The sequence below is a fragment of the Aphanomyces astaci genome (assembly GCF_000520075.1).
Source record: "Aphanomyces astaci strain APO3 unplaced genomic scaffold supercont1.21, whole genome shotgun sequence".
NCBI lineage: Eukaryota > Oomycota > Saprolegniomycetes > Saprolegniales > Verrucalvaceae > Aphanomyces > Aphanomyces astaci.
The window spans coordinates 219,571-246,574 of NW_009798284.1; the positions used below are offsets into that span (position 1 = coordinate 219,571).

General features: G+C 44.6%; 8 protein-coding genes across 15 annotated transcripts; 4 read left to right on the top strand and 4 right to left on the bottom strand.

Moving 5' to 3' along the window:
• Positions 1 to 13: 13 nt before the first annotated feature.
• On the top strand, positions 14 to 629 carry H257_08972 (hypothetical protein; the record flags this gene model as incomplete). The annotated part of the gene is made up of 1 exon (XM_009835068.1): positions 14 to 629. The coding sequence occupies one exon, from the start codon at positions 14 to 16 to the stop codon at positions 347 to 349; it is 336 nt and encodes a 111-aa protein (XP_009833370.1). The 3' UTR covers positions 350 to 629.
• A 1,612-nt stretch (positions 630 to 2,241) lies between these two features.
• On the bottom strand, positions 2,242 to 2,783 carry H257_08973 (hypothetical protein). Its single transcript, XM_009835069.1, has one exon. The coding sequence runs from the start codon at positions 2,747 to 2,749 to the stop codon at positions 2,312 to 2,314; it is 438 nt and encodes a 145-aa protein (XP_009833371.1). The 5' UTR covers positions 2,750 to 2,783; the 3' UTR covers positions 2,242 to 2,311.
• Positions 2,784 to 4,129: 1,346 nt separating this feature from the next.
• On the top strand, positions 4,130 to 4,627 carry H257_08974 (hypothetical protein). The gene has a single exon (XM_009835070.1). It carries the CDS (start codon positions 4,174 to 4,176, stop codon positions 4,543 to 4,545), a length of 372 nt encoding a protein of 123 aa, XP_009833372.1. The 5' UTR covers positions 4,130 to 4,173; the 3' UTR covers positions 4,546 to 4,627.
• Positions 4,628 to 5,878: 1,251 nt separating this feature from the next.
• Positions 5,879 to 6,520, bottom strand: H257_08975 (hypothetical protein). The gene has a single exon (XM_009835071.1). The coding sequence runs from the start codon at positions 6,389 to 6,391 to the stop codon at positions 6,041 to 6,043; it is 351 nt and encodes a 116-aa protein (XP_009833373.1). The 5' UTR covers positions 6,392 to 6,520; the 3' UTR covers positions 5,879 to 6,040.
• Positions 6,521 to 8,129: 1,609 nt separating this feature from the next.
• H257_08976 (hypothetical protein) lies at positions 8,130 to 9,706 on the bottom strand. Its single transcript, XM_009835072.1, has 4 exons — positions 9,608 to 9,706; positions 9,167 to 9,550; positions 8,633 to 9,091; positions 8,130 to 8,584 (listed from the first exon to the last, which is right to left on the bottom strand). The coding sequence occupies exons 1-4, from the start codon at positions 9,692 to 9,694 to the stop codon at positions 8,309 to 8,311; spliced, it is 1,206 nt and encodes a 401-aa protein (XP_009833374.1). The 5' UTR covers positions 9,695 to 9,706; the 3' UTR covers positions 8,130 to 8,308.
• A 923-nt stretch (positions 9,707 to 10,629) lies between these two features.
• Positions 10,630 to 17,021, bottom strand: H257_08977 (translation elongation factor G). Of its 3 annotated transcripts, XM_009835074.1 has the most exons (15): positions 16,792 to 17,021; positions 16,504 to 16,740; positions 15,926 to 15,966; positions 15,723 to 15,802; positions 15,478 to 15,603; positions 15,334 to 15,408; positions 15,130 to 15,285; positions 14,868 to 15,045; positions 14,724 to 14,815; positions 14,518 to 14,628; positions 14,396 to 14,471; positions 13,769 to 14,023; positions 12,703 to 12,900; positions 11,526 to 11,786; positions 10,630 to 10,862 (listed from the first exon to the last, which is right to left on the bottom strand). In XM_009835074.1, the coding sequence occupies exons 1-15, from the start codon at positions 16,985 to 16,987 to the stop codon at positions 10,707 to 10,709; spliced, it is 2,238 nt and encodes a 745-aa protein (XP_009833376.1). In that variant the 5' UTR covers positions 16,988 to 17,021; the 3' UTR covers positions 10,630 to 10,706. The 3 variants fall into 3 exon arrangements, with proteins under 3 accessions (XP_009833376.1, XP_009833375.1, XP_009833377.1); XM_009835073.1 differs by having other exon boundaries at positions 10,630 to 11,786; XM_009835075.1 differs by lacking the exons at positions 10,630 to 10,862; positions 11,526 to 11,786 and having other exon boundaries at positions 12,644 to 12,900.
• A 673-nt stretch (positions 17,022 to 17,694) lies between these two features.
• Positions 17,695 to 20,960, top strand: H257_08978. 2 transcript variants are annotated; one of them, XM_009835076.1, is made up of 16 exons: positions 17,695 to 17,840; positions 17,919 to 18,112; positions 18,181 to 18,349; positions 18,416 to 18,449; positions 18,505 to 18,642; positions 18,697 to 18,877; positions 18,946 to 19,001; positions 19,047 to 19,128; positions 19,183 to 19,242; positions 19,304 to 19,405; positions 19,463 to 19,615; positions 19,698 to 19,873; positions 19,925 to 19,988; positions 20,275 to 20,514; positions 20,590 to 20,751; positions 20,805 to 20,960. In XM_009835076.1, the coding sequence occupies exons 1-16, from the start codon at positions 17,722 to 17,724 to the stop codon at positions 20,909 to 20,911; spliced, it is 2,037 nt and encodes a 678-aa protein (XP_009833378.1). In that variant the 5' UTR covers positions 17,695 to 17,721; the 3' UTR covers positions 20,912 to 20,960. The 2 variants fall into 2 exon arrangements, with proteins under 2 accessions (XP_009833378.1, XP_009833379.1); XM_009835077.1 differs by lacking the exons at positions 20,275 to 20,514; positions 20,590 to 20,751; positions 20,805 to 20,960 and adding an exon at positions 20,066 to 20,122.
• A 1,045-nt stretch (positions 20,961 to 22,005) lies between these two features.
• Positions 22,006 to 26,905, top strand: H257_08979 (hypothetical protein). 5 transcript variants are annotated; one of them, XM_009835079.1, is made up of 15 exons: positions 22,006 to 22,153; positions 22,211 to 22,404; positions 22,526 to 22,694; positions 22,796 to 22,829; positions 22,902 to 23,039; positions 23,109 to 23,283; positions 23,482 to 23,537; positions 23,752 to 23,833; positions 23,910 to 23,969; positions 24,286 to 24,393; positions 24,851 to 25,003; positions 25,117 to 25,292; positions 25,353 to 25,416; positions 25,965 to 26,363; positions 26,691 to 26,905. In XM_009835079.1, the coding sequence occupies exons 1-15, from the start codon at positions 22,032 to 22,034 to the stop codon at positions 26,768 to 26,770; spliced, it is 2,010 nt and encodes a 669-aa protein (XP_009833381.1). In that variant the 5' UTR covers positions 22,006 to 22,031; the 3' UTR covers positions 26,771 to 26,905. The 5 variants fall into 5 exon arrangements, with proteins under 5 accessions (XP_009833381.1, XP_009833380.1, XP_009833383.1 ...); XM_009835078.1 differs by having other exon boundaries at positions 26,722 to 26,905; XM_009835081.1 differs by lacking the exon at positions 24,286 to 24,393.
• The last annotated feature ends 99 nt before the right edge of the window (positions 26,906 to 27,004 follow it).

Consider the following 27,004-nt stretch of genomic DNA (forward strand, 5'->3'; position numbering starts at 1 on the left):
CCTCATTTGCCAAATGGCCAGCCCCAACCATGACGCAGTCGTTCTCAAACCAATCCAGCACTCAAAGCGAACGGATCAAATCGTTCGACTTCTGCACCGGCACCGGTATAATTTCACGAGTGGCAAAGCCTTAATCAACTTGGCATTGAAAATCGAACGGCTGCTGGTGCACACCTTCCCCCACGATGCCCCTATTGTCTTGTCCTCGGACGAGCTCGCAGTGAAAGTTAGCCGCATCATCACTAAAGTCTTGCAGTTACGTCGAAACAGGCAGCAACGACGCCGATCGTTTACGATTGCAAGCATGCTAAATCCTGTCGACGGAACTACTACCGGTACTATCGAATAGCCAAGCGACTTTTAAGTTAAGGTTCATTTTGTCCTTCGATACATATGTCCGACCAACTATCAAGAGACGCAGGGAATACAATCGCAGAGTGCAACTGATCGCTTGAATCAGGGGTGATGCTCAACTGGATTTCAAACAATCGCACTGACTTTGGTAGCTACAGCTAGAACCCACAATCGGGCGTGGATACGTAGAGGTCAGCCGAGGTCAATGTGAGATCCAAATCGAGCGAGGAATCGTAGAGTGACGCGGCGCGGCGGACGATAACGAAGCAGTGTCCCTTCCAACGACGAGTACGTAGTGCAGTCATCGGGGGCTTATTTGGGCGAAAATCGGCGGCCTAATTACCTTCTTGGAACCGATGGCGCCAAGTGCAGTGGAAAGGGACTGCTATCAGGCGTACTATAAGGTGTAGGGCTGACGGGGGCTGGGGTGGGCGCCTAGTACCTATCGAACCAAAAGTTGGCTACCTCATCTCTGTAGATCGTGAGGTGGCAGCTCCGAAGCTGGTGTCATAATCGGTATGGTTGTTGTTGGTGGTTGTAACGATGTAGTGAGCTGCGTAGTTGTACAAGGGGGCTAGAGTCTTGCCATCGAGCACGACTTAAACATTCGAGCCTGGCAAGCAGGGTATTTATTGACTATGGACGAAGGTCTTGGTCGCGGTATGCCGTGGTAGAGACGAAATAATAGGAACCTGCATAGATTTAGAATGGAGTTGTGTATAGATACGCTAGCTATGGAACCAGGGCCTGTCGAGTTGCGCCGTCAAGCAAAATCACATTCATAGTCGAATATTACAAGTAACGTTATACGAGTAACGAATATTACTAGTAACGTTATACGAGTAACGTGATATTGTATTTATTGGGTTTAATAATACGCTTTATTATTGGATTGACGAATACAGTACTAAGCTTATTAATAGTACTAATAAGCATTCGATACACTAAGTAGTATTTGTGAAGAACTGCCACGACACAGAGATACGAGCATGCATCGTCTCTGGCACCACATAAATACAATAAGGAAAGGATCAATTGTCAATGTGCCCCCAACGCCTGGAATCGATCACTTCTCACCATGTAAGTCTCCGCAACTGCCGACAACAGCGCACGGTCCAAATCATGCGTCTCCTACGAGCAAGTGCGGTATTTCCTGTTGCACCCCTAAGCGATCTATCGTTGGCCGCCACGGCCGCCAAACTCGAACGCGTGCTTTCCCGGTCTTTCCCTCATAATCCTAGCATTTCGAATGACGAAATGTTGGAGCTGCGTCTTCGTTATGCCATCACGCACATACTTCAAAAGAAGGGGAGGGCATCGCGAACTGAATCCGATTTGGTGGTGTGAAGTGGCCAAGCCTATGGAGTTTGTTGTAGTCGCAAACCAATGTGCGTACCGTGTAGTTCTGTAAAATTCTGTCGTGTAAGTACAAATAGTTCAGAGGCAATCTTGAAACGTTAGTATTGCAATACAATAATGTGCATAGTGTAATTCTATAGTACTTTATCATAAATATATTTTTGACAGCTCTGCGTCAAAATTTGTTTGATTTATTTCCGAACGTCAAGTTTTGCGATTGTTTGATTTATTTCGGAACAGAGGTAGTAGTTCTGAATATCGAGCGATCTTTGGCTGCAGTCTCCTGACAAGCATCATATCCCTGCAGAGCGGGTAGCCGCTATATATCCACGACGAGTAGGTACATGACTGTAGCTAGCCCTATGGATTCCATCTCCCAATCAAAGCATGCGAAAAACGAATAGTTCGCGACCATTTACTAATGAAGTGTTCGCGCGTGCATCGAAAACGCACGGCTTGGCCAATTTCTATGCAAATCTAGAGGCCGAAACAATCATCCACGCTGCCAGAGACCCGAAGACTCGAGAATGAGCACTCTAAATCGATGTATTGTTTCTTCATAGCATTAAGTTTCGATAAATAGGGAGGACGACGTCGGTTATGCCGCCATGACGCTGGCTCGGCTGTTCGAAGGTGTAGTTGGATGGTAGTTTGGTTTCTTGCTCGCGTTCAAAATGAGGTTGATTACTCGCCGCATGCGCACTTCGAGCGCGTCGTCGGACAAGAGACCGATGTTGTCGGGAAGCCCTCGGTACACGAGTCGTTCGAGTTTGATCGCCAAAGCAGCCAGCTCCAGGGCATTCATTTGTGACCACTGGTGGCTGTGGGGTCCCCTTCGAAACATTTGAATGATTTGAGTCATACGAAGCTGGCGGCGCTGTTGGCGGAGGGCCACCTGTAATTGGGGGAGGTGGGGTGTTGTTGTGGATGGCTGGTAGGTCATGGGAAATGAATTGAACAATGACCTAGTGATCAGGATGGTTTTAGTGATGATGATGCACGTTTCTATAGTCAAAAACAAGATATGGCGCTGCATTATGCACCCAAACACTCAATTTCAAAGTGGTGCCTTTTATATGTAAGGTAGGTACCGTTCTTCCAGCTATTAATACACGTTACATAGGTTTAAAATGCCTACAGTAATACAGAACGACGGGCGCTGCTTTGCCTGCAATGACTACACTAGTTTCTCGTGTGTGAGAGTAAATTGATTTACAGTTAATTGTACTGTGAAGTAGTAATTTTAATTACTACATCAATTTACTCATTTTAAAGAGTAAATTGATGTTACATGAACCCATAAACGCGCAACCTGTCTGAACAAAACCCGCAAACAATCACACGGCCACGCAACTTTTCTTCGGTTGCCACAAAGCGCATTCTTGTATCCCCCCAATTATTACTCCAGTAGTATATAATTGGGGCGACGATATTACAATAGATTTTCAAATTCTCCGCCAGCAAAACGAAAACGAGGTGGTTATTATACCGTATCGTTTGCAATAAGTCAGTGTTGTCAGTCAAGCCTATCGTGATCCGTGTTGGGTGGACTCAGCCTAGCCCATTCCTAATCCCAAATTGCAACTGACTTACTACTGTGGAACTACCTCGTAGTATTATAACAACAGGAACAGTTATTAATACGAGTAGTATATAACAATCCGTCCGATATCCAATCGCACTTAATCGATCCTTCAACGAAACATAAATGTGGTCAGCAGGATCAAACTGCCCTTGCGGGTTTTATGCTCCCTCGTCCAGTCGTCCGAGTATCCTTCTTATACACTGTACATTACTCCAGAGTAGTACATCCAATGAGGTTTCGCCTCCATCATGGGAATCGAATTCGACCAGTGTTCACGGTACGTACGGTATGTAGCTACGATACCTTTAACGTTAGCTACATACCTACAGTTCGTCTCGCTTAGGTTGAAGGTTGTACAAATATACATCCTGCTTGTGCAGTACAAATGTTGAACCGACCACATCAAAAGTGCTGTTGCTGCAACTGCAATCTGCAGTTGTTCAGTTTATGTGCAACCTTCCATCAGTTGTTTGAGATCGTAATCCTGACCATCCTCCCGCGATCCTCTCACGTAAACCAGGGCAAACTCTGGTAATCCGACGAGGGATATCCACTGAAATTGAACTTAGTCCATTGGTTGTTGTTGAACGAGATGGAGTTGCCGCCGCTCGCCTTGAGGCTAGGCAAGGTACAATAGCCCAGCTGCACTTGATGCCAAATCCTAAGTGCATATCAATGTGATGGAAACGTCAACTCCGTGATATATGCTGGGATGAACAACTTCAGACGGAATCCGTGTATCCCACTAAGTCCGCTCGCATAAACATGCACACACACAAGATGGGTACAATAAATACTAGTTTTCCCAGTTGTGTCTTCATTTTCGAATTTCGTCCGTGTGTCGTCCATTCACCAACCCCTCTCAGTAGTACATCATGGTTGCCCTGTCGTCGCTCCAGCAAGCCGTGGCCTGCTTGCCTATGAAACCTCTCAAACACACCAAACGCACCGACCAAATCATGCGCCAACTGCAGCACACATACAGCAAGCAGTTCAAGTTCTCCAACGGCAAGGCGTTTATCACGCTTGCGCTCAAGATCGAAGGGATGCTGTACCGCGAATTCCCCAACGACGCCAATGTTGTCTTGTCGTCGTCGGCCCTGGCACGAAGGCTGCAGCATGTTGTTGTCAAGGTTCTTAAACTCCAACAACAACCAAAGGACATGGCGGCCACCACGTGCGCTTCGCTGGCAGCGCCTTGCGCGTCTCCGCCGCGGAGTTTTACGATCGCATCCATGCTGTCGTGATGATCCAACGTGATCCTGTATATGTGTGAACGTACGATGTATACGTCAAAGTATGGTATTTAATAGAGCAAGCGTAACTCGATTGTGTCGCGTGCTTACAGTTCACCGTACGTATATGAACACATACTTGTTCGAGGCTTGAAGTACTGTATCCTGGGTGGGAATCGACGACGACTAATCGTGTCACCAAATTACACTATATATGTATGCACTGTAAAATTAGCGTTGAAAAACTTCAAAAAGCCATGGGCAGCAGCGTTCTTAGAGCCCCCACTGCACTGGGCTATTAACGTTACTTGTAGAACGAACCACGGATTTTACTAGGACGTGTGGTGTAGAAGGACGATTTGTCTGAGTTGGTGAGTGCTGATGGTGTCTGATGGGGTGCAGACACTTTGATTGCCCATAACGGTACTAGTACTACTCGTAAGCAAAGTACATGTTGCGAAAAAACAAAGCTCGTGGGAAGAATAACAGTATTGGCATCGAATTGTAGCCGGTGGTTTACTATCATCCATGAGAACCTAACGAACGTTGACCATCAACGAAATGAATGGTCGGACGTGCGCGCAATCACGACATGATGATTGCGAGGGCGCCGCTTTGCAGCTTAAAATTAAGACAATTCGTTCCCAAGAATCTGTTGACGTTTCCAGTACAACGATACGCAATGGAATAATACAGTATACATTGACACATACACTTGTCAAGTTTCTCTTGCAAGCAGCGCTGCCGACATACTAATATACCTCGAGAAATTCCGGCCAATGGTGCTCTCTGTACACCCATATTTGGTTCATTTGTGTACCTACGAAATGCCTGCGAAATCTCATCAAAACACTCGACTATCGAACGATCGAATATCTATTGGTTGAAATCATATTGATGAACGCATGTCATTGGATATATAAAAGTTTGTTCAATGTTTGGCCATTTATTGATTGAGGTAGGGACTAGGTACAATCCTGGACAAAATACGACATACCGTAATACCGTAAACATGACATGGATATGACCAGTAATCTTCAGCAATCGCGTAGTGTGATTGCGGGAGCGTTAAGCTCGTACTTTGCAGGAAACAAACAATATGGCGGAAATCGTCGAGAAATCTATTCCGATACGTTTATGTGGCGCACTGGATGTAGGTAAGTTAGTACCGTAATCTCGTCACATAATACTACGTAGTATGGTACAGTAGCTTGGTGGACTGCACCATGCTGTGGACTGACTATGAACATAGTCCATTCTATTTGAGCCTTTGGTACATGAGTTCTACGGGGGCGACTTCTGCAAGCAATTATATATAGTTGTGGGTACCATGGTACAGTAAACATGAGTATGACCATGGCTAGACAACCCCCACTGTCAACAGCCTTCAGCAGTAATTTTGGTGTTGCTGGATGACATGTCAAGTCCACGGCAAGTCCATTTACACATTATGACATTAAACTAGAGTGAGATAGATACACGCAATAAGTTATGAGCATGGTTCGTTTTAGAGCATCACTACGACACCAGTGGGTTCCGAAGGCGGCATGCCGAGTGGCACGGGGACGTTCTTGGCGTCCAAGATGTGGTGAATCACTCGGCGCATGCGAAGCTCGAGCAGTTCGTCCGACAGAATTCCAGTGTTGGCCGGCAACACGCGGTAGATGAGGCGCTCCAACTTGATCGAAAGTGCCGCGAACGCCAACTTGTTCAGCGGACACGGAGTTGTGGGCGTGGGCTGCGACGACGTTCGCAACATGCGCACGATTTGGGCAAGTCGACGCTGGCGGCGGTGCTGGTACTGCATGGTCAGCTGGGGGCCTTGAGGCACTTTGATGTGGTTGGGGGCTTGGCACATGCTCAGGAAATGACAGAATGAGAGGAAACTCTCACAACAGTGCTGCTTGTGATGCAATTACGAAGAACGAACGTATATACCACGAGGTGTCAAAGAAGCCCAAACTCGCAGTTCTATGACGGAATGACGGGTTGATTATATAAATAGGCCGAGCTGGTTTTTTCACACCCGAACTTGCCATCGTACCCTGTCGCGCCTCTGCGACACCAATATATACCGCATTTTGGCCAATCGAAGTGCAAGAAAGAGAAGAGTCAATGGTAAGATTCACACTAGTATTCGCGTTTCGAAGTAATTTTGGTTAACTGTTAATCACAAGCTAACGTTACTACGAACCGCTTCATGTGAACAAATATGATGCTTATGGGAACAAGTGATGGCCCCGCGTAGCATCCAAGGCAAAAACAGTAAGCCTTATCGTCAAACCTACACTTACTTTAGTCGTTTCAAGCAATCCTCATTACACTCCATGTTGTGTTCGTAGTTCATGCCATCGTAATTCTGAACGAACGTTAGAACATTCGACTGTCTTTGTGCACGAGAATCGCGTATTCACGTATCTCTGGATTGCGCGAGTGAAAGCACATTTATATTGTTGCTATTAAGCACAACAGCCCAGTATTAATGAGCTCAAAATAAACGTGGGCGCTCAGTCTAACGTTATATGTAAAATTGAGCTCCTCCTTAGGGAGCATGTCTAATGACTAACGTTATATAGCCTTGGGAACGAGTCCGCAGGTGTTGAAGATCAACGTGTCGGTGTGACTATAATCCACAGCATAGGAGGTACATTTATTACCATCGTCGTGAAAGCTGCGATGGTGGAATGACGTACGAAATGGATGGCGCCAGTTGTATTCAGTGTGCACTTTGTGGTGTTTACTCCACACATATCAAGGCTACTATTGGAGAGTTACAACTTACAGACTGATTTATGTTATAATTCGTGGTTGTTATATACTACTTCGAAATGTCGCTGTACTGACCAATTCAGAAAAAGGATGTTTTACTATAAACGTGTTGGTTTTATGGGTTAAACCTAAACTTCGACCACGTTAAACCTCATCATTATGCGTTTTATTCCTGTCAAGGTAGGTTAATGTGTACTTCGAATATGAACAGTATGAAATAGCAGCCAGACGATTTTATTGTTGGAAGTTTCTAGGTGAACTGCACCATAATACTAGTACGTTATAATAGTACTGTACTTGAAGTGTAAGTACGGAGAGTTAATAGTACATAGTTGGCCCGCGCTCTGATGGAAAATAAGTACTACGTAGTATTGTCGATTTTCTTCAAATTTCCCAATTTTGTATGGTTCGTTCACCGCTCGGCGAGATTCGATTGAACGGGGTCCGGAAATTCATACCGAATCTCCAATAGTAACGTTAGTATTTTGGATTGCAACAAATTTCCCAATTATGCGCGACTCGTAAAACTGATCACAAAATCTCACCGAGAAATCGAGAAAATTCATTTGCCTTTCCCGATTCCGCCGAAAACACGGAGTAATAATGCAGCCAATCACCGAGAAGCATTTTACCAGTGGGGGCGATTCGTGCTCGGTGTTCAACGGGGTTCGGAAATTCGTGCCAAATCAATAATACTACCACAAGAATGCAACTAACATTTCGGCGGTAGCACTTCACCGAGTGTCGTTTGAGCCATTACTATTTTAACTAACGTTAATAGTAATGACAATAATATGAGAAATTGTTATATTAAAATACAACAATTTCTCGTAATATATTATTGTTACTTTGTCCCCCCCACTGGTCAGGCTTCGTTCCAGTCAACGTCCACGATGTCGTTGCTGTCAAGAGACGAATGACAAAGTGTCTCCAGCATGAGTGTTGACGGCATTTGGAAATTCATATCAAATCTAATTATACGAATTCAATTCCTCCGTCGTCGTCGTCATGACGGCGTGCACAAATCATGGCACAGACAACTTTGCAGGGGGGTGCCTATCCTGTTGGAGCAAAACGTGTCCGTTCGGCTGTCGCTCGAGACACTGCGACGATGGACGACCGAGTCGATGTATTCCAATGAACACCCGGGACTACTACCGAGGACGGAGTTGCTGGCAAGTTGGGACCAAGGGCGCACCGAACATACAGTACACGCTGGCATTGTCTGGACTGCGCCATGGACGTATACGCTCCAGGTGCGGATACAGTTGGAGCACACGACCTATATACGGATCAGACTCAGACGCGGCGTGTCAGAATCAGACCGTACCTGTCCACATTTGCGGCAATGTGCGCGGCAGTTGCCGGCGAGGACACGAAATTTCTTGTGGCAACGAAAGCACGCCCGCTTCGACTTCAATGGCACGCAATGTTCAATCTGAACCCACGGCCCCCGACTTAGCCGTTGTTCTCGAAGCCGACGATCCAAATGAACTAGCGGCTGGCGACACCTTTGTTTGAGTGACGTAGCCACCACCCATTCCAGCACGCGGCCGCCAAAGTCACAGTGGGACATACTCGTTGCCACGACCGTCGAACAAGGCTTTCGCCGGATGGATCTGGACGCTTCAACGTACACTTGCCCGGATGGACGCTGGTCCAGGTGCATGTTGGTGTCGAATACGCACCCCCTGCCCGCATAGTAGTGTTGAACTTGAGGCAACTCGAGCGACTTTTGTACCCGCAGCCAACCCCGCTTGCCCCCTCCAGCATCGAAACTTGCGTCGCACTAGAATACCGGAACCTGTTTATATATATATACATACCGATAAGCCAGATAAGCCAGGGAACAAATACAACGTACCTCCAACACTATCGCATGTCGAGGTCGAATAATCAACCGGTCCAACACACTATTGAATCGGATGGACTGGACTATTAACCGATCGACGGTCATCGTGTGTGCTTGGGGAGACTGCTGCTGCTGCAGGTGGGCTTGGGGCAAGATCGTATACAATGGCACCGCCACAACGTCGCGTTGCGACAGCGTGGTGGGGCTGTTTTGCAAGCCAATCACTTCGTCTAACGTGGCTGAAACATGTGTGACACTGCAAAAGAGGCCCAACGTGGGCGACTTCTTAGCCGGTGAGGGCACTGTAACCCCTTCGTACATGTCCAAATCGGCTTGATGGCGCTGCAGCGTCCATTGAATATGGTCGTTGCTGGCATCAACATTGGCATGACGAATCTACACGGATGTGTTAGAATGTTGAACTGTACATAGATTCACAGTCCATCGACGCACCAGTTCGTGGGCAGCTGCCAGCGCGATGGTTGTAATCCGATCTTTGTCTTGCTTTGACAAAGATGGCAAGGCGCTGCTGCTGTTCATGTTGCGTGAAGGTTGACAAGTGCGGTACAGTACTTCGTGGTACATATAAGTTAGTTACCATGCCAGACAATAATCTCTTCATATAAGTGGACCTAAACCGGGTGAGATATCTGGTATGTTATGGACAGTTGATTGGGCATTTAAACCCCATTCTACAATCTCCGACCAATCCAATTCCACGTGTAACAAAAACGAGTGTATCGGTTCAGACATGCCATCACAACGCCATCACAAACGCAATCATGTCCGTGTCCAAGTGCAATAACGTAATCGTTGTAGATACCATTACTGGTACTGTGGCCAGACACAACATCACCAAGTGGCGTACCACGAAGTCCAATGCTGAATTCCTGACAAGCTTATGGGCATATTTATAAGAGATACTGCAGGGGGAGTCACTGTATCGGTGGTGCAGCCCTCTGGATAGAGATGGGGGAAGCGGCATTGCGATATTAACAAGGGGGGCATGGAGCGTTATAGCAAGTACTTCTTACTCCTCATTTCAGTCAGGGTGTTATATATCGTAGGCTCCTCAACGTTTACACAAACACTAACAGGTAGTACGTAGGAAAAATGATGTGTTGATTATGCACATGGTTGCCTCATAGTAGTACTCTAAGCATTGTAGCAAACGAGGTACAGTGTACTACAGTACCATCATTGGAAGTTGACTTCGGGGTATAAAGTTGCCAGCCATCCTAACGTTACTACTACAGCACTATGTATGTAGTACATGGAGATCTTTGAATGTGAACATAACCACTGCCGCGTTCCCGAGTCCACATCACAGTAAATGGCCGCTACTCCTAAACGAACTACTAACTGACACACATCTTAACACTAGTCAAATGAAGCATTATTATTAATATTAGTTCGTACAAATATTATTAATTATACTTCATTTGGCACTGTAACTTTGTATGACACATATTAATACGTATTGTAACTATTATTAATAGTTAGTAGTAGTAGTTAGTAGCATTATGCCGTGATTACTCTGGACTATTTTTATCTACACGACGGGACTGTATTTGAGGAAGTGCATGGAAAAGTCGGCTTCTCCTTGCGTTTTCGACCGCAGCGACGTGGCGTAGCCGACCATGTGCGCCAACGGCACATGGGCTTCAATGCGACTGCGCCCCACTCGTAGTGACGAACACTGGCCCACCTACGATAGAATATTATAATAATATATAAATCAAACAATAATATATTCCATCCACACAATAATATATATATATCAAACAATATTATATTCCATCCACACCCAAACTATAAACTACCAGCAGCATCCTCCACCCACAATCCGTCGATCCAAAATAAACATGATGTCTTGAGGCAAAAAAAGTGAACTCTGTCACATTTCGGTCCTTATATCGAGGTATGGCAGTATAATAAACCACTCTCGACAACACTCGATACAACCATATCAGTCGTACGTACGTACATAAATACATTCCTTTCAGCCAAATCAAGTACAATAAACTGGAAAAAAACGCGCAAGAGTTACATCACAATATCTTTAATCATCTGATAAAAGTCTAATCATCGAAGCAGATTATTCAAAACGATATAGTCGTCGTGACCTCTCCTTGGTAAAAATACACTATTTCATCGTGGCCCTATTCCAACCATATGTCCACTCCATACAAACGTTAATATATATATTCGAGTGCATCTCTTGCGAGTTTTTCCCCACTTCACTGTATATCGAGCGAAATACACCCATCAGGTTGTGTACCCACCCACCCATACATACAACAACAATAGCAACCACCACCAAATTCTGCATCCTTGCGTGCGATGTCATCGGAGTTGTGTTTTCACGTACTTGCTGGATAGCGGCGCGACGGTGGGAGTTTAAATCAGACAAAATATCGCCCACACACCGGTCCGGGCTTCGGACGTTGAGCAGCATGATGGGTTCGAGAGGGACAGAGCCCGCTTTGTCTAATGCTTCGCGAAGGCCGAGCGCCGCCGCCGCGCGGAAGGAATTCGCAGACGAGTCGGAATCAAACGCGCAATTGCCGATATCCAACTCAATGTCAAGATATGCCAGGCGGTGGCCAGTGTGTCCTCGACCGAGGGCACTCTAAAAAAGAGAGAAAGATATGAGTGACGGTAATATTGATCTGGTTGTTATGGCTTGACATAAAATTCAAGCAGGAGAAATGGTGTTTGAATTTTTTTTTAAAGAAATGTACTATTCAAGATATGGATATTTGAAGTTATGCAAAAAAAGTATGGTACGGACTAAACGGTGGGACCAAACTATATACGAATCAATGATTGGTTGAAATGTTTCGTTGGTGAAGTTTGATTGGCTAGGACATTTTCCATTTTCACATACAAATAGTTGTGATAATATTTATGCGATTCGACTCGAAAGTCCAACTTGGATCCGGTTTGACCATACAAATCGACGATTGGTTTATTATATGCATGGAGTCATACGCAAAAAATAGAGTGAGTCAGAGTTTAGAGGATAATGATATATATATTATCCATCAACTAGAATCGTTAGATAATCCTAAAAACAATATTAAATACAGATTTAGGCCGAGTCTGGGTGCCACAGAAAATGTTATGTCAAAAACTATTTTAACAGTGAATCAATCCCCTTTTCAAGTAAAACGACAAAAAATATTTTTTCTATTTGCAAAATATTATTATTTTGATGGGCCCTCGGGGTGCCATGATGGAATGCAAACTATTCCCAGTATATAACTATCTTGCAGATCTAAACTTGGTCAGTTTCTAGTAAAAACTATTTTCTGTTAGAAAAAACACCAGTAAAAATTAGTCAATTTATTTATATATATATATGTCAGATGTGGAAACACTAAAAGCTGTCGTTTGAACAATTGTCATCCTATTTTCGAAAAAAGAAAGAGTTGATTTCTGACAATTTTTTTAGGGCAGCCAGTGGGGCCCTTGTCGTGCAATACGTGAATACATATTTTACGTAATTCCATATGAGATTATATATATATATACAGTATTATTACCTGCAGGCCGTCCTCCATGGCCTGCACAAACGCAAATGGCAGCGAGGTAGTTCTGATCGTGTCAGCTGCTGGTTGCACATGTCGGATGTGGTTGGCGCCGTCGTCTTTGGAGCTTGCCACGTCGCGAGGCGTAAGCTTAAATGCGATTTTGGCAAATTGACGATCGCTGCCCAGTACCGTGTCGTACGTAAACTCGTGCTAGTCAGATATATATATCATATCTATCAATATATATATATATCATATATATATATAAAGTGCGTTGATTGGAAATGACTGTATTTTGGAAAGGGGATGATGGCACGAGAGAGGTCGGGTACGAACATACACAAAATACCACCAATCGAATATTGTCAAATCGATTCGAAGCAGAATCGAATGTCTAAAGAGAATACGGATTTAAGAACCATATCCCAAAAGCCAATCAAATCACGTTCTGGCAGAAACTCTAACCTCCGCATTGGGCTAAACTATATATATCATAATCTTTGTATCGTATACTTTGTACAAGCTTAAATCAGATCAAATGGATTCGAATGCTAATTGGCGAAATCAATCACAAGTCAACAAACTACAAATAGCATCCGTATACATATCATGCACGAACAACCTCTAGCTGAAAGCAGTACTATCCACGCAATACACCATGAAGTAATCAAAACTCAGGTATCGACAGTTATATTACAAGTCCTCATATATATATATATCTCCACCACGTGCCTAAATCAACTCGGTCACGAGGAGTACTTTGACGTATACTTCCCCCACTAGTCCAAATATATTTAAAAAATCATGGGGATTGATTGATCTCATAACTATTAAACTCACAATTATATGACACACTAATATGGCGTTAGAGACGACACCATTTGTTGACAGTGACAATTATTCACAACAAACCATATAAAAATCATAAAAATATACACAAACATAACATTCTACACTATCACTTGCCACGCAATAAAAAATAATATATATATATACCCATTTTAAAAGAAAACAACCTTAACAAATATCTCACTTTCTACTACGTATATAATATATATATATATATATATATAAATACCGCGATCGCCGACCCAACCGTTTCTCGGTACGCCACGCGCATGTGGCCAATCGACGGGTCCAGCTTGAATTCGGTGCGCAATCGGTCCTGTAGAATCTCGAGATGGAGTTCCCCCATACCGCTCATCAGCGTCTGGCCAGTCTCTTGGTCCTGGGTCACGACAAAGCTCGGGTCTTCCCGCTGCAAATGACCGAGGGCGTCGTCCAGTTCTTTCTGGCGACTCTGCGAGTCCGACTCGATCGAGCACGTAAATACCTACGAAATATAGTGTGAACTTTTTTAATAAAATTATTTTTAATCCATTTTTTTTTAAATTACATTCAAGTACTGCTAGAAGGCTGGTGTGGCGTACTCATGCAACACACGATCTATATATATATATATATCCCGATCTATGTACACAAAATTAACAAAAAGTCACACAACTCAAAACGCTTTGGTACAGATACAACATATATTGTACACCAATATGGTTTTGTTGTGCAAAATGGAATGTCAAGTCAATATATATATATATATATAGACTATATATATATATATTTCCAGAGGAGCATTCAAAACATGACAAATCAAAAATATCCAATCGATATATATATATATTAATTACACCAAGTCACTCTACAGTACCGGGGCGGGGATACCAACGCCGGGCAAGATGGTTTTGACCGAGGCGTTAGCTGCCACCAATGTATCGCCTGTGAATCTACACTTGATTTCAGTATACCATACAACCCCTCAGTTCGTTTTACGTATGCTTGAGGCCCACAGCTGCGCCAATGTGGCCAGCTTGGATCTGGTCCACTTCATCGGAATCGTCGGCAGCCACCAGCATCAACCGAGTGAGTCGCTCCTTGGTATTTCTAATGAAAGACAGGAATAAATATAAATATATATATATATATATATATTTATCGATAAGAGCCATTTTGTTTTCCGGGGTGCATTTTTTTCTTACCTTGTGGTGTTGAGTAATTGGGCTTTGGCGTGCAACGTGCCAGAATAGACGCGGAAAAACACAATCGGACCGCGTTGGCGGTCGTGTTTTACCTACACAAGATATCCCATATAGTGCATACGAACCAAGGCATTCAAAACCAACCTTAAAGGCCAACACACTCAACGGCCCAGACGCTGTGGCGTCGACTGCCAACGATCGAACCGACTTGTCTCTTTGAATCACGGACGTCTCAAACGGAGAACAGCTGGGGTCCACTGGAGACGGCAAGTAGTCGATCACAGCGTCCAGCAAGGGCTGAACGCCTTTGTTTTTTAGCGCACTATGTCGCATATTAGAGAAAATTCACCGATATTTCGTAAAAAAATGATGATTTTTTAGCAAAAAATTGAACAAATATGGTCACCTGCCACACAGCGCCACGACGGCTTTGGGGTGGTCGTCCGGCTTGGCCACAGTAATACGCCGCAACGCCGCTTGCAACGTGGCTGCATCGATGGGTTCTTCCGACAAGAACAAATCCGCCAATATTTCATCAAAATCCGACGCTTTTTCAATCAAACTAGGTAAAAAACATAAGAAAATTCATGAAAAAATGGTGAAAAATCACCTTTGGCGAGCGGCCGACGCATTGTTATACAATTGTTGCATGGATTCGTTGGACGCTCCTGGGACCAACGGCAACCTACCATATATGTGTACCCGCGTTGCCAATCAAAACGAATCTTAACATGTGGGAATAGTACACACATACCGTCGAATTGTTTGGCCTTCGGTGTCACTCCACGTCAACATTTCCATCGTCAAGAGATCCACAACCCCGTGAAAGTCTGCGTTTTCACCCATGGGCAATTGAATGGCCAGCACAGTCACATTGAATCTAAAACGACAACAAATAAATATATATTATATCTCTTTTAATATATATATATATATTAAAAGCGATCAAGATTTAAACTTAACAATATATTGGGCGATCAATTGATCTGCAAGACATACCGTGTTTCAATCATCCCCACCGTTCGGTCAAACGACGCGCCTTCACGATCCAATTTGTTGATAAATGCAATGCGGGGAACCTACCGATAAGCACTTTTTTGAATTCCGGAGCCCCACGATATAATAACAACCACATCCCATATAGTTAACAATCACATCCCATACTAAGTATCATACTAATTTTAGCGAACCCAGAATCTCACCTTATATCGGTCCGCTTGTTCCCACACTGTTTCGGTTTGAGCTACAATCACATATACAAGTGACTAATTCAGCTATCTAATATATATATATATATATATATATGTAGTAAAAATACAAGACAAATGGATAAATTATAAAACGAGTCCAATACACACATTCGTCGAATAGTGAACGTAGTGTTGTGTAAGAATCGGCAGAAGGATTTAGTCAATCAGATTGCAGGAAACTGTCATCAATGTCAAATTAGTGTATGACTTCAATTAGTATGATCCCAATCACCACTCGACAACTTTTTTACATACTCCAGAGTATAAAATTCAGTACAATGAATCGATCGATAGATTTGGCGATCAAAAGTCAACCAAATTTTGAGTAAAAGAAAGACAATATTGAGCCAATCAGAGATTGCAGCAGGAAACCTTCATGAACATCTAATTAGTGTATGTGACTTTAATTAGTGTGATCACAATCACCACAGGATACCGTTTTACATACAAAAGTCCATTCACCGAATCGATCGATGGATTTGGTGAAAATCAGCTCCCAAATGTCCAAATGTGAAGTTAAACAACAATACCTTCGACGCCCGCCACGCCGTCAAACACTGCGACCGCGCCGTCCAGCACTCGCACAGCGCGCTCCACTTCGATCGTAAAGTCGACGTGGCCTGGGGTGTCGATCAAGTTGATGTGGTGCCCTTTCCATGGGAACGAAATGGCTGCCGACCCGATCGTGATGCCGCGTTCGCGCTCCTGTGGCATGAAGTCCATGGTGGTGTCTCCGTCGTGGACTTCCCCCATGCGCTTGATCGCGCCTATTCATACATTGTCATGAGTGATGGAATTTTTTCGTCCGTGACGTTCACCGGAGTAGAACAGCATCCGTTCGGTGGTGGTCGTCTTGCCCGCGTCGATGTGCGCCAAGATGCCAATGTTGCGGATCTTCGTGATGTCCGTTGCTGCTTCTGTCGAGTACGAGCATCCCATTACCCTAGACCAATGCCGCGTCGCCGCTGTCCTTGCAGACTCCTGGCGTACGCCGCGCCACCATGTGCGAATCATTGTTCAACTCGAGTTCAATGGTTTTGACTTGACACAATATCCGGAAATGATTTAACCGGAACATCGGTACAGCAGTAAGTTAACGTTTTATGAGTGACTGGATACACGTCCGGATAATTGTTTACGGCCAGTTTTTGGTTTGGCCAAATCAACTGAAAGCCTTAAATATAATGCTATCTGTGCGCAGTGCACTTACAACACGCTAATTACGTCGTGAATGTCCCCAAATTCAACATCACGAACTGCAAGATCTTTGAGATATTTAAGTTAATCGAATAACTTTTTCTTTCTCAAGTGTGCGTAAGAAATACCGGTAGTCTATTTATATCTTTTGTTGCGCCACGGGGAAAATAATTTTGTGTTTTTCATCCTCCAGAAAAAGATAAGTAATCTATCAACCCACTGGTGAGAATTGGTAAAAGATAGATAGTTAAGTACTGTGCTCCTGAGTACAATAGGTTGATCATTGGCTTGGACGTTAGGGTAGAACAACATAGCACGAACGTTCACTGTTAATTACTTGAAGTAAGTAGTACTACAGGAGTGAAACTGTTAACAAAAGCCACAAACTCAACTCTAAGTACTCATGAATCCTTCACTCACTGGGGTCACGTACGTTTAAAAAACTGTTTGATTCAATATAATTGACCGAGCGCATTATAACGTTAGCAGTAGTAAATCCAGCACAAATGTCATTCAATGTAACTGCTACGTAACCGTGCACCTGCGAATCGATGCGTTGGCCCGTCGTGTGGTGCGTGACCTTGTCGTTGTTGGATCAAATATGGTCCGCAATGGATTTGTGTGGGTCTTGCTCTGGTCATGGCACTTGCACGTCCGCTACTCGTATCTGGTGCGTCCCTTTTTCTATCCATATCAAACATATCAAATAGTTCAGCTACAGTTGGGTTGATGGTCGCAACATATTTAGCAATTGCATGCGAGGGTATCAAGGCCACCAGTGTGAACTACGGAGCTGTCCATTGGGCATTGCTTGGGCGGACTATGCTGTAGCCAATGACTCCGCCCATCAGTTGGCCACATGTTCCAATATGGGATTGTGCGATACGACCACTGGATTGTGTACTTGCAACGCCGGCTTCGAAGGTCCTGCTTGTGAAGTCAGTACGTAGTCTACCTACATATGATTATTGATTCGTCGGCAATGGATGCCTTCATAATGAGCTGCGTAGTGTCGTGTCCTACATGTGTATACGGCCGATGTGTGACAATGCGCGAGGCAGCAATAGCCCAAGACGACTACAATTTCTTTACGGCTACGACTTATGCGTTGTGGGATGCAGACAAAGTCCGGGGGTGTCAATGTAACTATGGCTTTGAAGGCTACGATTGCTCTCTACGGTAATCAACTTTACAATATGTGTTTTCACACACAAACAAGATGGATCGTTTTGTGTTTGGTTGTAGAAAGTGCCCCATTGGCGACGACCCCCGGACTATGGTGCGATCCGATTGCATTCGATTTGAAACGATTGAACGGTTAGTTGGGTATATAGGGTCAACCAGCCGAAGTACAGCAGCTCAGCTGCTTGTGCAACGGATGTACAGGCTCGTTTGCGCTGTCATATCAGGGTTTTTACACCAGCAACATCCTGCCTTCAGCAACGCCAGCTACGCTTGCTGCAGCCCTCAACGTAATGTCGTGTTCAGTATTTTGCTGTTGGTCCCTATTAATTACAAGCGACTAGGCCCTACTTCCAATTCGTGGAGTCTCTGTAACATTGTCTGGTGTTGGCTCATCTATCTGTGACTCGGACGGCGCCGTGACGTCGATCACATTCACGTACAACGGAAGCAAGGTACCGCCGCTTCGAGTGACAAGCATGCTCAGTGGCGGCCCGTCTGAATCGGCCGTTTCAGTTCAATATGGTACTACCGTACTACTTTGTGAATCTATCATTTTATTCTATACAAAACATCATTCATATGGCTTCAAGGTGGCGCCACGGGATTGTACGATGGCGTGCCCGCTACAGTCGTTCGAACAACCCTGGTACTGTCTCACATCAAATCTGATTATGACGTGGCATTGTCTCAGGCATACCCTTGCTCCAGTCGCGGGCAATGCGACAGCTCGTCTGGGTTGTGCACTTGTTTGCCTGGGTATGGGGATGGCGACGGTACGCATCATTTGCGCCAATCAACGACGTGTTCGTTTCAAAATAGACCAATAGGAGCGGGACAAGCTGGAACCATCGCCAATTGCGGATTTGGTTCGGCCAATACGTGTCCGGGTACTACTTACTACACATTGCACCACTGTTTTAATGCTTTCATAAATGTTGGAGGGAGTAGTGGTGAACGCGCTTACGTGCAATAATCAAGGCGTGTGTAACCCTGGCACCCTCTACAAATGCATTTGCAGCGCTGGGTTTACAGGGGTCGACTGCACCTTGAGTATGTACATAACCTCTAATACATAATACTACATTCATCCTCACGTATTTTGACTAGTGATTTGCCCCAGTGGCGTTGCCTGGTTCGACGAAGCCTCGGCCCCAGACACTGCTCACGCCCCTGCCATCTGCTCAAACAAAGGCACTTGCAACTACGCGTCGGGACTGTGTATTTGCCAAGCAGGATTTTCCGGACCCGCATGTGAAATCAGTACGTTCTTTCACCATACATAAACTGTATATATTAATAAAATTAGACCACATATCATTCAAATTCTTTGTCTACTTCGTAGTGGATTGCCCTGGAGGCTTAACTCCGTGCAGCGGCCATGGCACGTGTGCCACCATGCAGCAATTGGCATCCCTATCGAAGGGAAGCAACGGGGTACTTCAAGGTCTTTCCTATGGGAATACTCCCACCCCGTCAACATGGGATTCCAATAAGATTCAAGGGTGTGTGTGCTCCGAGGTAGGATATGTGCGCAATAAACAATTCCACCGACATAAGTGCCATGGATAGAATGTATACATGGGGCCATACGTGGCCGAAATGAACAATTATCAAGCGTACGACTGCTCGGAACGTACGTAACCTTCGGCTTTCATTAGATTATTGTCAAATCTGTTCTAATTTGGGCCTCCCCGTTGAATCGAATGTTAGGCAAATCTAATTTAGAAGAATGTCCTAGCCAATCAATTTACACATTGGGAATTTGAACCAATCATCTATCACTGTAGTTTGGCCCAACCCAAAAGTTGATCTTTGAATTTTTAAACCATATATTGAAAAAGCTTAAAATCTGCAGCGAAAAGGACAATACCCTAACCACATAATTTATGTACTTCTCGATGGTGAACTTGACTGGTTAGGAACGTGTGTCAAAGGATCCGATCCATTCGAACGAAATACCGTCGACGAACAACAAACGGTCACATGTTTTGGGGACGGGGGGACGTTCACTCTGTCGTTTCGGCAATTTACCACCGCCCCAATTGCAACGTCGGCCACGTCGTCCGCCGTGGTCATAGCGCTGCAAGCTCTGCCTTCCGTTCGATCTGTCCAAGTCTCATTTTCGTCTGGAAGTAGTGTGTGCAGTGTCACAGGCGTGGGTAAGGCTCGTACAATACCGTACAAAATGTACTTTTGAAAGAAATTCATGACCAGAAATATCTCGGCTGCGTTAGTGTCCACGGTGCGGTTCACGTATGCGAAAGGCGCGTTGCCGCTTATGACGGCAACCACCACGAGTTTAACTAGATCGAGTGGGGGGGCGCCAGGTATCACTGTGGGAAGAACTGTGACGGGGTCCAAATCAAACGCCGAGTGCTCCCGACGGGGCTTGTGCCGTGAGTTGTCATTAAGAATTGTGGAAAGATTAAATCATATTCAAAACGTTTAGATCGCGATACCGGCCGATGTGCATGCTACGATGGGTTTTTAAGCTCCGATGGCGACGGCAACATTGGCATTCGCGCCGACTGCGGCTATTCCTCCATGGCAAAGTAATCACAGAAGGGTAGTAGATAAAACTCAACAAGACTGTGTACTACGTCGTTGATTTATATGTATTAATAGTACTCGAACAATTCCATCCATTCCATTCCGATTGGATAACCACCAAATGTCATGGTGTTCGGTGGCAAAGCTTCTTAAGCACATCAACGTTGGTGCTTTTCATAGCGGACTCACCATGTAAAGTCGGTTGAGCGAGGCAATGTAGTAGAACTACTCAACTTCAGCTCGGTGTACGAGGCTTCGTCAGCTACCAACGTATGGTGTTCACATTCATGTTCTAGGTCATATCTATATGTGTACAGTAAATTACAGTAGGTACCTTCCGATATACTCTATAAGTAATTCGATTTCAAAATGGACTGGGGCTGCCAATCAAATCGACGAAGTAAAATCGACGCAGTAATTGACGGACCGAAGTAGCCAATGAAATGTTCGAATAAAAATCTTTCGACCAATCAAATTGCAGGTGTGTCCGGTTTCACAACAAGTTCAACCTTTTTCTTCGACGTATCTGACAGGGTTCACTGAGTATATTTAGTTCAAGTAACACGACGACAACACGACGTCTACCGTATTTATCGTTGATCTCCACCATGAAATATACTCGCAATTATAACGATATAAAATTCAATGCTATTACTGTAATAGTATACTAGTAAGCTTAAATAAACGATGCATTGTAAGCTCTTGATCAAACGGTAACTTGTGTCGCCGTAAAAGCGTAGCTGGAGGGAGGTCGGACGACGCAACGACGTACTGATTTAAATAAAATGTTCAAAATTAGTAATTACATGGTGCAAAGGTACGACAAATACGGTAGACGATTTCAGGTAGATTTGACGTCGTTTGCCGAATCTACCGAAAATACCAAATTTTGAAAGCACAATATTGATACAGCATCGTCTGCACAATTCGACCAATAAGTTTGCCTCGGATTTTAGTATTTAAATTATAACGTTGCTATCGTATGTATCATTCCCAACCCCAATACACTGTGTACAGAAGCCATTGGATGTACGACCTTGACGCGACCATTAGATGGTTGTAAATATGAAACCGTCTGTAACCGTCCACAGCAAACCCAAAATCGCTCCAACCTTTCGCATCGTCGATGGTGTCTACAATATGGGTGCTACGCGTATGGACCGCCGTTCAACTCTTGGGCGTTGTCGCTGGGGACATGTGCGATACGTGCAATGGCAACGGCGTATGTGACATCGTCACCCGCATCTGGTACTTCCCTCGATCAATTCTATCCATCATTGCGAACATCCTGTTAAAATACTACAGCCAATGCAAAGCAGGTTACCGGGGGAACCGCTGCGAGTTCAAATCGTGTCCGTCAGGGGCAGCGTGGGCGGACTTTGCAGTCGCCACCGACACGGCGCACAGTCCGGCCGTGTGTTCCAACATGGGGATATGCGACGACGTCACGGGCACATGCATCTGCCAGGCGGGGTTTGAAGGGCCGGCATGTGAAGTCAGTACGTACTTTGGACTCTTCACTCTACTTCAAGTGATGTATAAGGGCAAAGTCGTGGATGTATGCTAATAGCATATAGCATAGTGCTATCATGAGTGGAGAAACCCATTCTTTTCCACTAGTGTCGTGTCCCACTTGTGTGTACGGCCGATGTGTGACAATGCGCGAAGCAGCGGCGACCCAAGATGACTACAATTTCTTTACCGCTACGACCTACTCATTGTGGGATGCCGATAAAGTCCGGGGATGTCAATGTGATTACGGCTTTGAAGGCTACGATTGCTCGCTTCGGTACGACAACATGACAAGCCATTCGAGTGGGTTTTTTTACGTTTAGTTGCCTACTTTTCCTGATGTATTGGAAATTTCACATGCCTCGAACTTCACTGTAGAAAATGCCCAGTGGGGGACGATCCGTTGACTACGGTACATCCCTTGATAAGTGCACACTTACTACAGTAGTATACCAGTACGAGCTCATTCTGGTGTTGTGCACAGGGCCAAGTGCCTCAAGTTCAGCAACTCAGTTGCAAATGCACGGGCTGTACAGGGTCGTTTGTGCTGTCGTTTCAAGGGTTTTATACAGTCAACATTGCGCCCACTGCAACTGCGTCAACCCTTGCGGCAGCCATCAACGTATCTATGAACTCAAATATACTGCTGTCTAGTATTCCAGGAGCACTTATTGGCTAAATCTCCTTGTAGAATTTGGTTCCCCTGCACGGTGTCACAGTTACGCTGTCTGGGGCTGGCTCTACCGTGTGCGATACTGACGGGGCAGTGTCGTCCATCACGTTTACCCATGACGGCGGCAACTGGCCGGCGCTTCAAGTAACGAGCTTGTTTACTGGTGGCACGTCGGATATCTCTGTGCAATCTGGTACTACTACGTTACCATTGTTTTGCTTATAGTGTCGGTGATATCGTACAAGTGTCCGAACTCGTCGTACAGTTAGAAGTTCCAGTGGGATGGTGCAATGTCGATTAGTGAAAAAGCATGCGAATTTTTCTAGACATATGTAATTAATTGACCATAGTGTGATCCAAATCAATTGACCGCTGCGTGATTTTATAACAGGGGGGGCCACCGGTTTGTTCGACGGAGTGCCAGCCACTGTCGTTGGCACTACCGAGGTACTTTTACAATATATATACATGTACTTCGTACGTAGATACTATTATTGGTCGAGTAATTAAATAAACAAGTTAAATTATGTTCAACATCTTGAGATACCGAATGTTTGGTAATATATATTTTTACTACCAACAATATTTAAATTATTTTTTCAATATTTGGTTTCATTTGAGCTTGTGTTTTATATCAACTACTAAGCACATGTGTATACAGTCTGCAGTGTGTTCGAATCGTGGTCGATGTGACTCTGGCACGGGGTTATGCCAATGCTCCCCTGGTTTTAGCAGCAGCAATGGTAATATTATACATCATCCTCCTTTCATCATAGTATCTCGTAACTGTTATCTAATCGGTTTGGCCAAATAATCTAGGAGCGGGAAGTGCCGGCACGATTCCGAATTGCGGTTTTGGCACAACTACCATTTGCCCAAGTATGTTCTTGTGTGTAGTCGACTGCATGCTTATTATTTATTTATTTTTTACGTTAAAATACGTATTTTCTAGCAATGTGTGATTGGCCCAATGAAACGTCGTGCAATTTGCATGATGTTTTCCCTATTTGTTTGAACATTGAATTTCTCAAATTTAATCACGAGGCATTTAAAATAAGTGGAATTAGTATTCAAACCGGACAAATTTGTGTTCAACAAATCGAAAATCTTGTGCATATTACAACGATGATGCCATTGTTTTCACCGATATTTCATGTTATTTTCTGGATTATGACGTTATATTTATCTTTTGTAGCGGCAGCGGCGAATGGCTTGACTTGTAACAACCAGGGCATGTGCAATGCCGGCACCGCGTACAAATGTGTGTGCAACAACGGGTTCACGGGCATCGATTGTGCATTACGTACGTTGTTCAGTTCTTATTATTGGCCGTTTACCCCAAAATTGGACTTTTATGCTCTGAATCGCCAAATCTATCGATCGATGCTTTGTACTAACTTTGTAACCATGCCCAGCGTTACACTAATTTTCATGCACACACATACTAAAACTGGTCCAAGAGTGCATAATTTGAGTGGACACTAGATTCGTGGTGTGGGTTTTGATTGGTCGATGGATTGTCTGCTGATTATTCGGTGCTGCTGCTCTTTTTCGATTGAGTTCGCCAAATTTCGAATCGATTTGACAAGAACTATGTACACTAGTGAGTGAATTCGCCCTAAACGGTGGGATGATACTAGCGCTCAGTTTAGTTGGTTTAGCAGCCATGTAGACGCCGCTGTTTGTCTGTTCTATTATGGCAGTTTTGTGAGCGTGAACCCACGTGTATGACTGACCTTTCATACCATGACGATGAGTAGGTGCCTGTCCCACAGGTGCAGCTTGGTTCGATGGCGCCACTGCCACGAATACAGCGCATGCAGTGGCAACTTGCTCCAACAAGGGCATGTGCAATACTGCCACTGGCATTTGTACGTGCCCATCAGGCTACGCGGGCGCGGCGTGCGAGCTACGTACGTCGCCACCTACCTACTTACGTATTTCAATATAGACCTCGAAATACTATCGAATTCAATTCTATATATTTTATACGAGCACATTGTTTGGTTTTATTCGAAGTTATTAGTGGCCTGTCCTGGTGCGGTCAACGTGTGCAGTGGTCGCGGTCGGTGCAAAACCATGCAACAACTGGCTAACTCAGCCGCGTCCAACGGCAATTTGCTCGGGGTTACCTACGGCAATACCCCCAACCTCGTAGCAACGTGGGACTACAACAAGATTCAAGGCTGTGACTGTGGAGAGGTATGTTGTTTTAATAAGTCGAGTTTTTTATTTGCTTTTAATTTGGACGTTTGTTCGTAGCATTATTACATGGGCCCGTCCATTGGACAGCTGGACGACTTTGTGGCGTACGATTGTTCCGCGCGTACGTTCGACGATTCACAATGCATCTCCTTTCTCGGACACTTTCTACCTCAAAATCTCATATCTGCTGCTGCTGCGACAATTTCCCCTCTTTAAATATATATGTAACTAAGTTATTGTCCTTTTACCCAAAATTTGGACTTGTGTGCAGTTTTGCAAATCTATCGATCGATTTGTTGGGTTGTATTTCGTATGTAAACAGTCGTCCTGTGGTGATTATAATCACATTTAATCAAGTCATACGATAATTATATGTTGATGATGGTCTCTTGCAACCTGATTGGCTAAATATTTGGGCCGATTCTTCTGTACATTTGAATATGTCGGTGCATTCTCGAGGTTGCTCGAGTTTAGAATATACACAACCCAATATATTCTAGTCTCCCACAGATTGAATCGACTTTTATTGGAGCATTCTACCATGTTTGATGTACCTTTGCACCAAGTAATTAAATTTGAACAATTTACTACAGTAGGATTTAAATATTCCACTTGTATAATATCTGTTAGTAGTATGTACAATTGAACCAACTATTCTCTCTTGTGTAGGTTCATGTCCGTTTGGCGCGGACCCGTACGAGACCGGCAAAGTCGACGAACAGCACACTGTCACATGCACGGCGGACGGGGGGTCTTTCACATTGACGTTTCGGCAGTTCACCACCGCCGCGATCTTGTCGACAGCGACGGCGGCGGCTGTCCAAGCGGCCCTGGAGGCGCTGCCCACGGTCTACTCGGCCTTGGTCACGTCGGCCAGCTCCACAGTGTGCTCCAGCAGTGGTGCTGTTTCCACAGTCCAATTCACGTCCACCCAAGGCCCATTGCCGCTCTTGTCGTCCACAGTTGCGAGTCTCACTTTGACTGGGGGGGGCTCCCCTACTGTGACTGTAGCTCGTACCGTTCCTGGCACGAAAGCCAACGTCGAATGTTCCCGTCGTGGCATTTGCAGTACGTTTATGCATTGTATGTATAATATTGCGTGAAGACTATTTGTGGTTATGGTTGGGGGGAATTCATATGTGGCTATTATTAATACTTCGAAGTATTGTCGATTTGATACAAATTTGGGGAGGGGGTCGAGCTACAATCAATCTGATTGGTTGAATTTCGGTTTTGATTGGCTAATAATTTTGAGCTCATCTGAGGTAGCCAATCAAATCGATTTAAATTCCAACGAGAAACCACGCCACAACACGAAATTTCACTCGAAAGCACAATAGTATACGTTAACGTAATTGACTTTTGTCTTACAGTTTTGTAATTTCACAACGGTAGAGATACAAGTCTTGCCTAAACCAATGAGTAGATCGCGACAAGGGCGTGTGTGTATGCTACGACGGATTTTACAGCTCTGACGGCAACGGCAACGTCGGCACGCGGGGGGATTGTGGGTATTTGTCGCCATACTACGACATGTCCAAAGTGATAGCTCGTCCCCTCACCGAGATATGACATTCGACGCGAATAATACATGTGTACTATATACCCCTAGTTACTGTATGCCGTTATCGCTGGTTTTGGAGTGCTTTTAGGTATTAATACTTAGTAGTTTTTAGAAGTAGCATGAGCCAATCAAAATCGATTTAAAC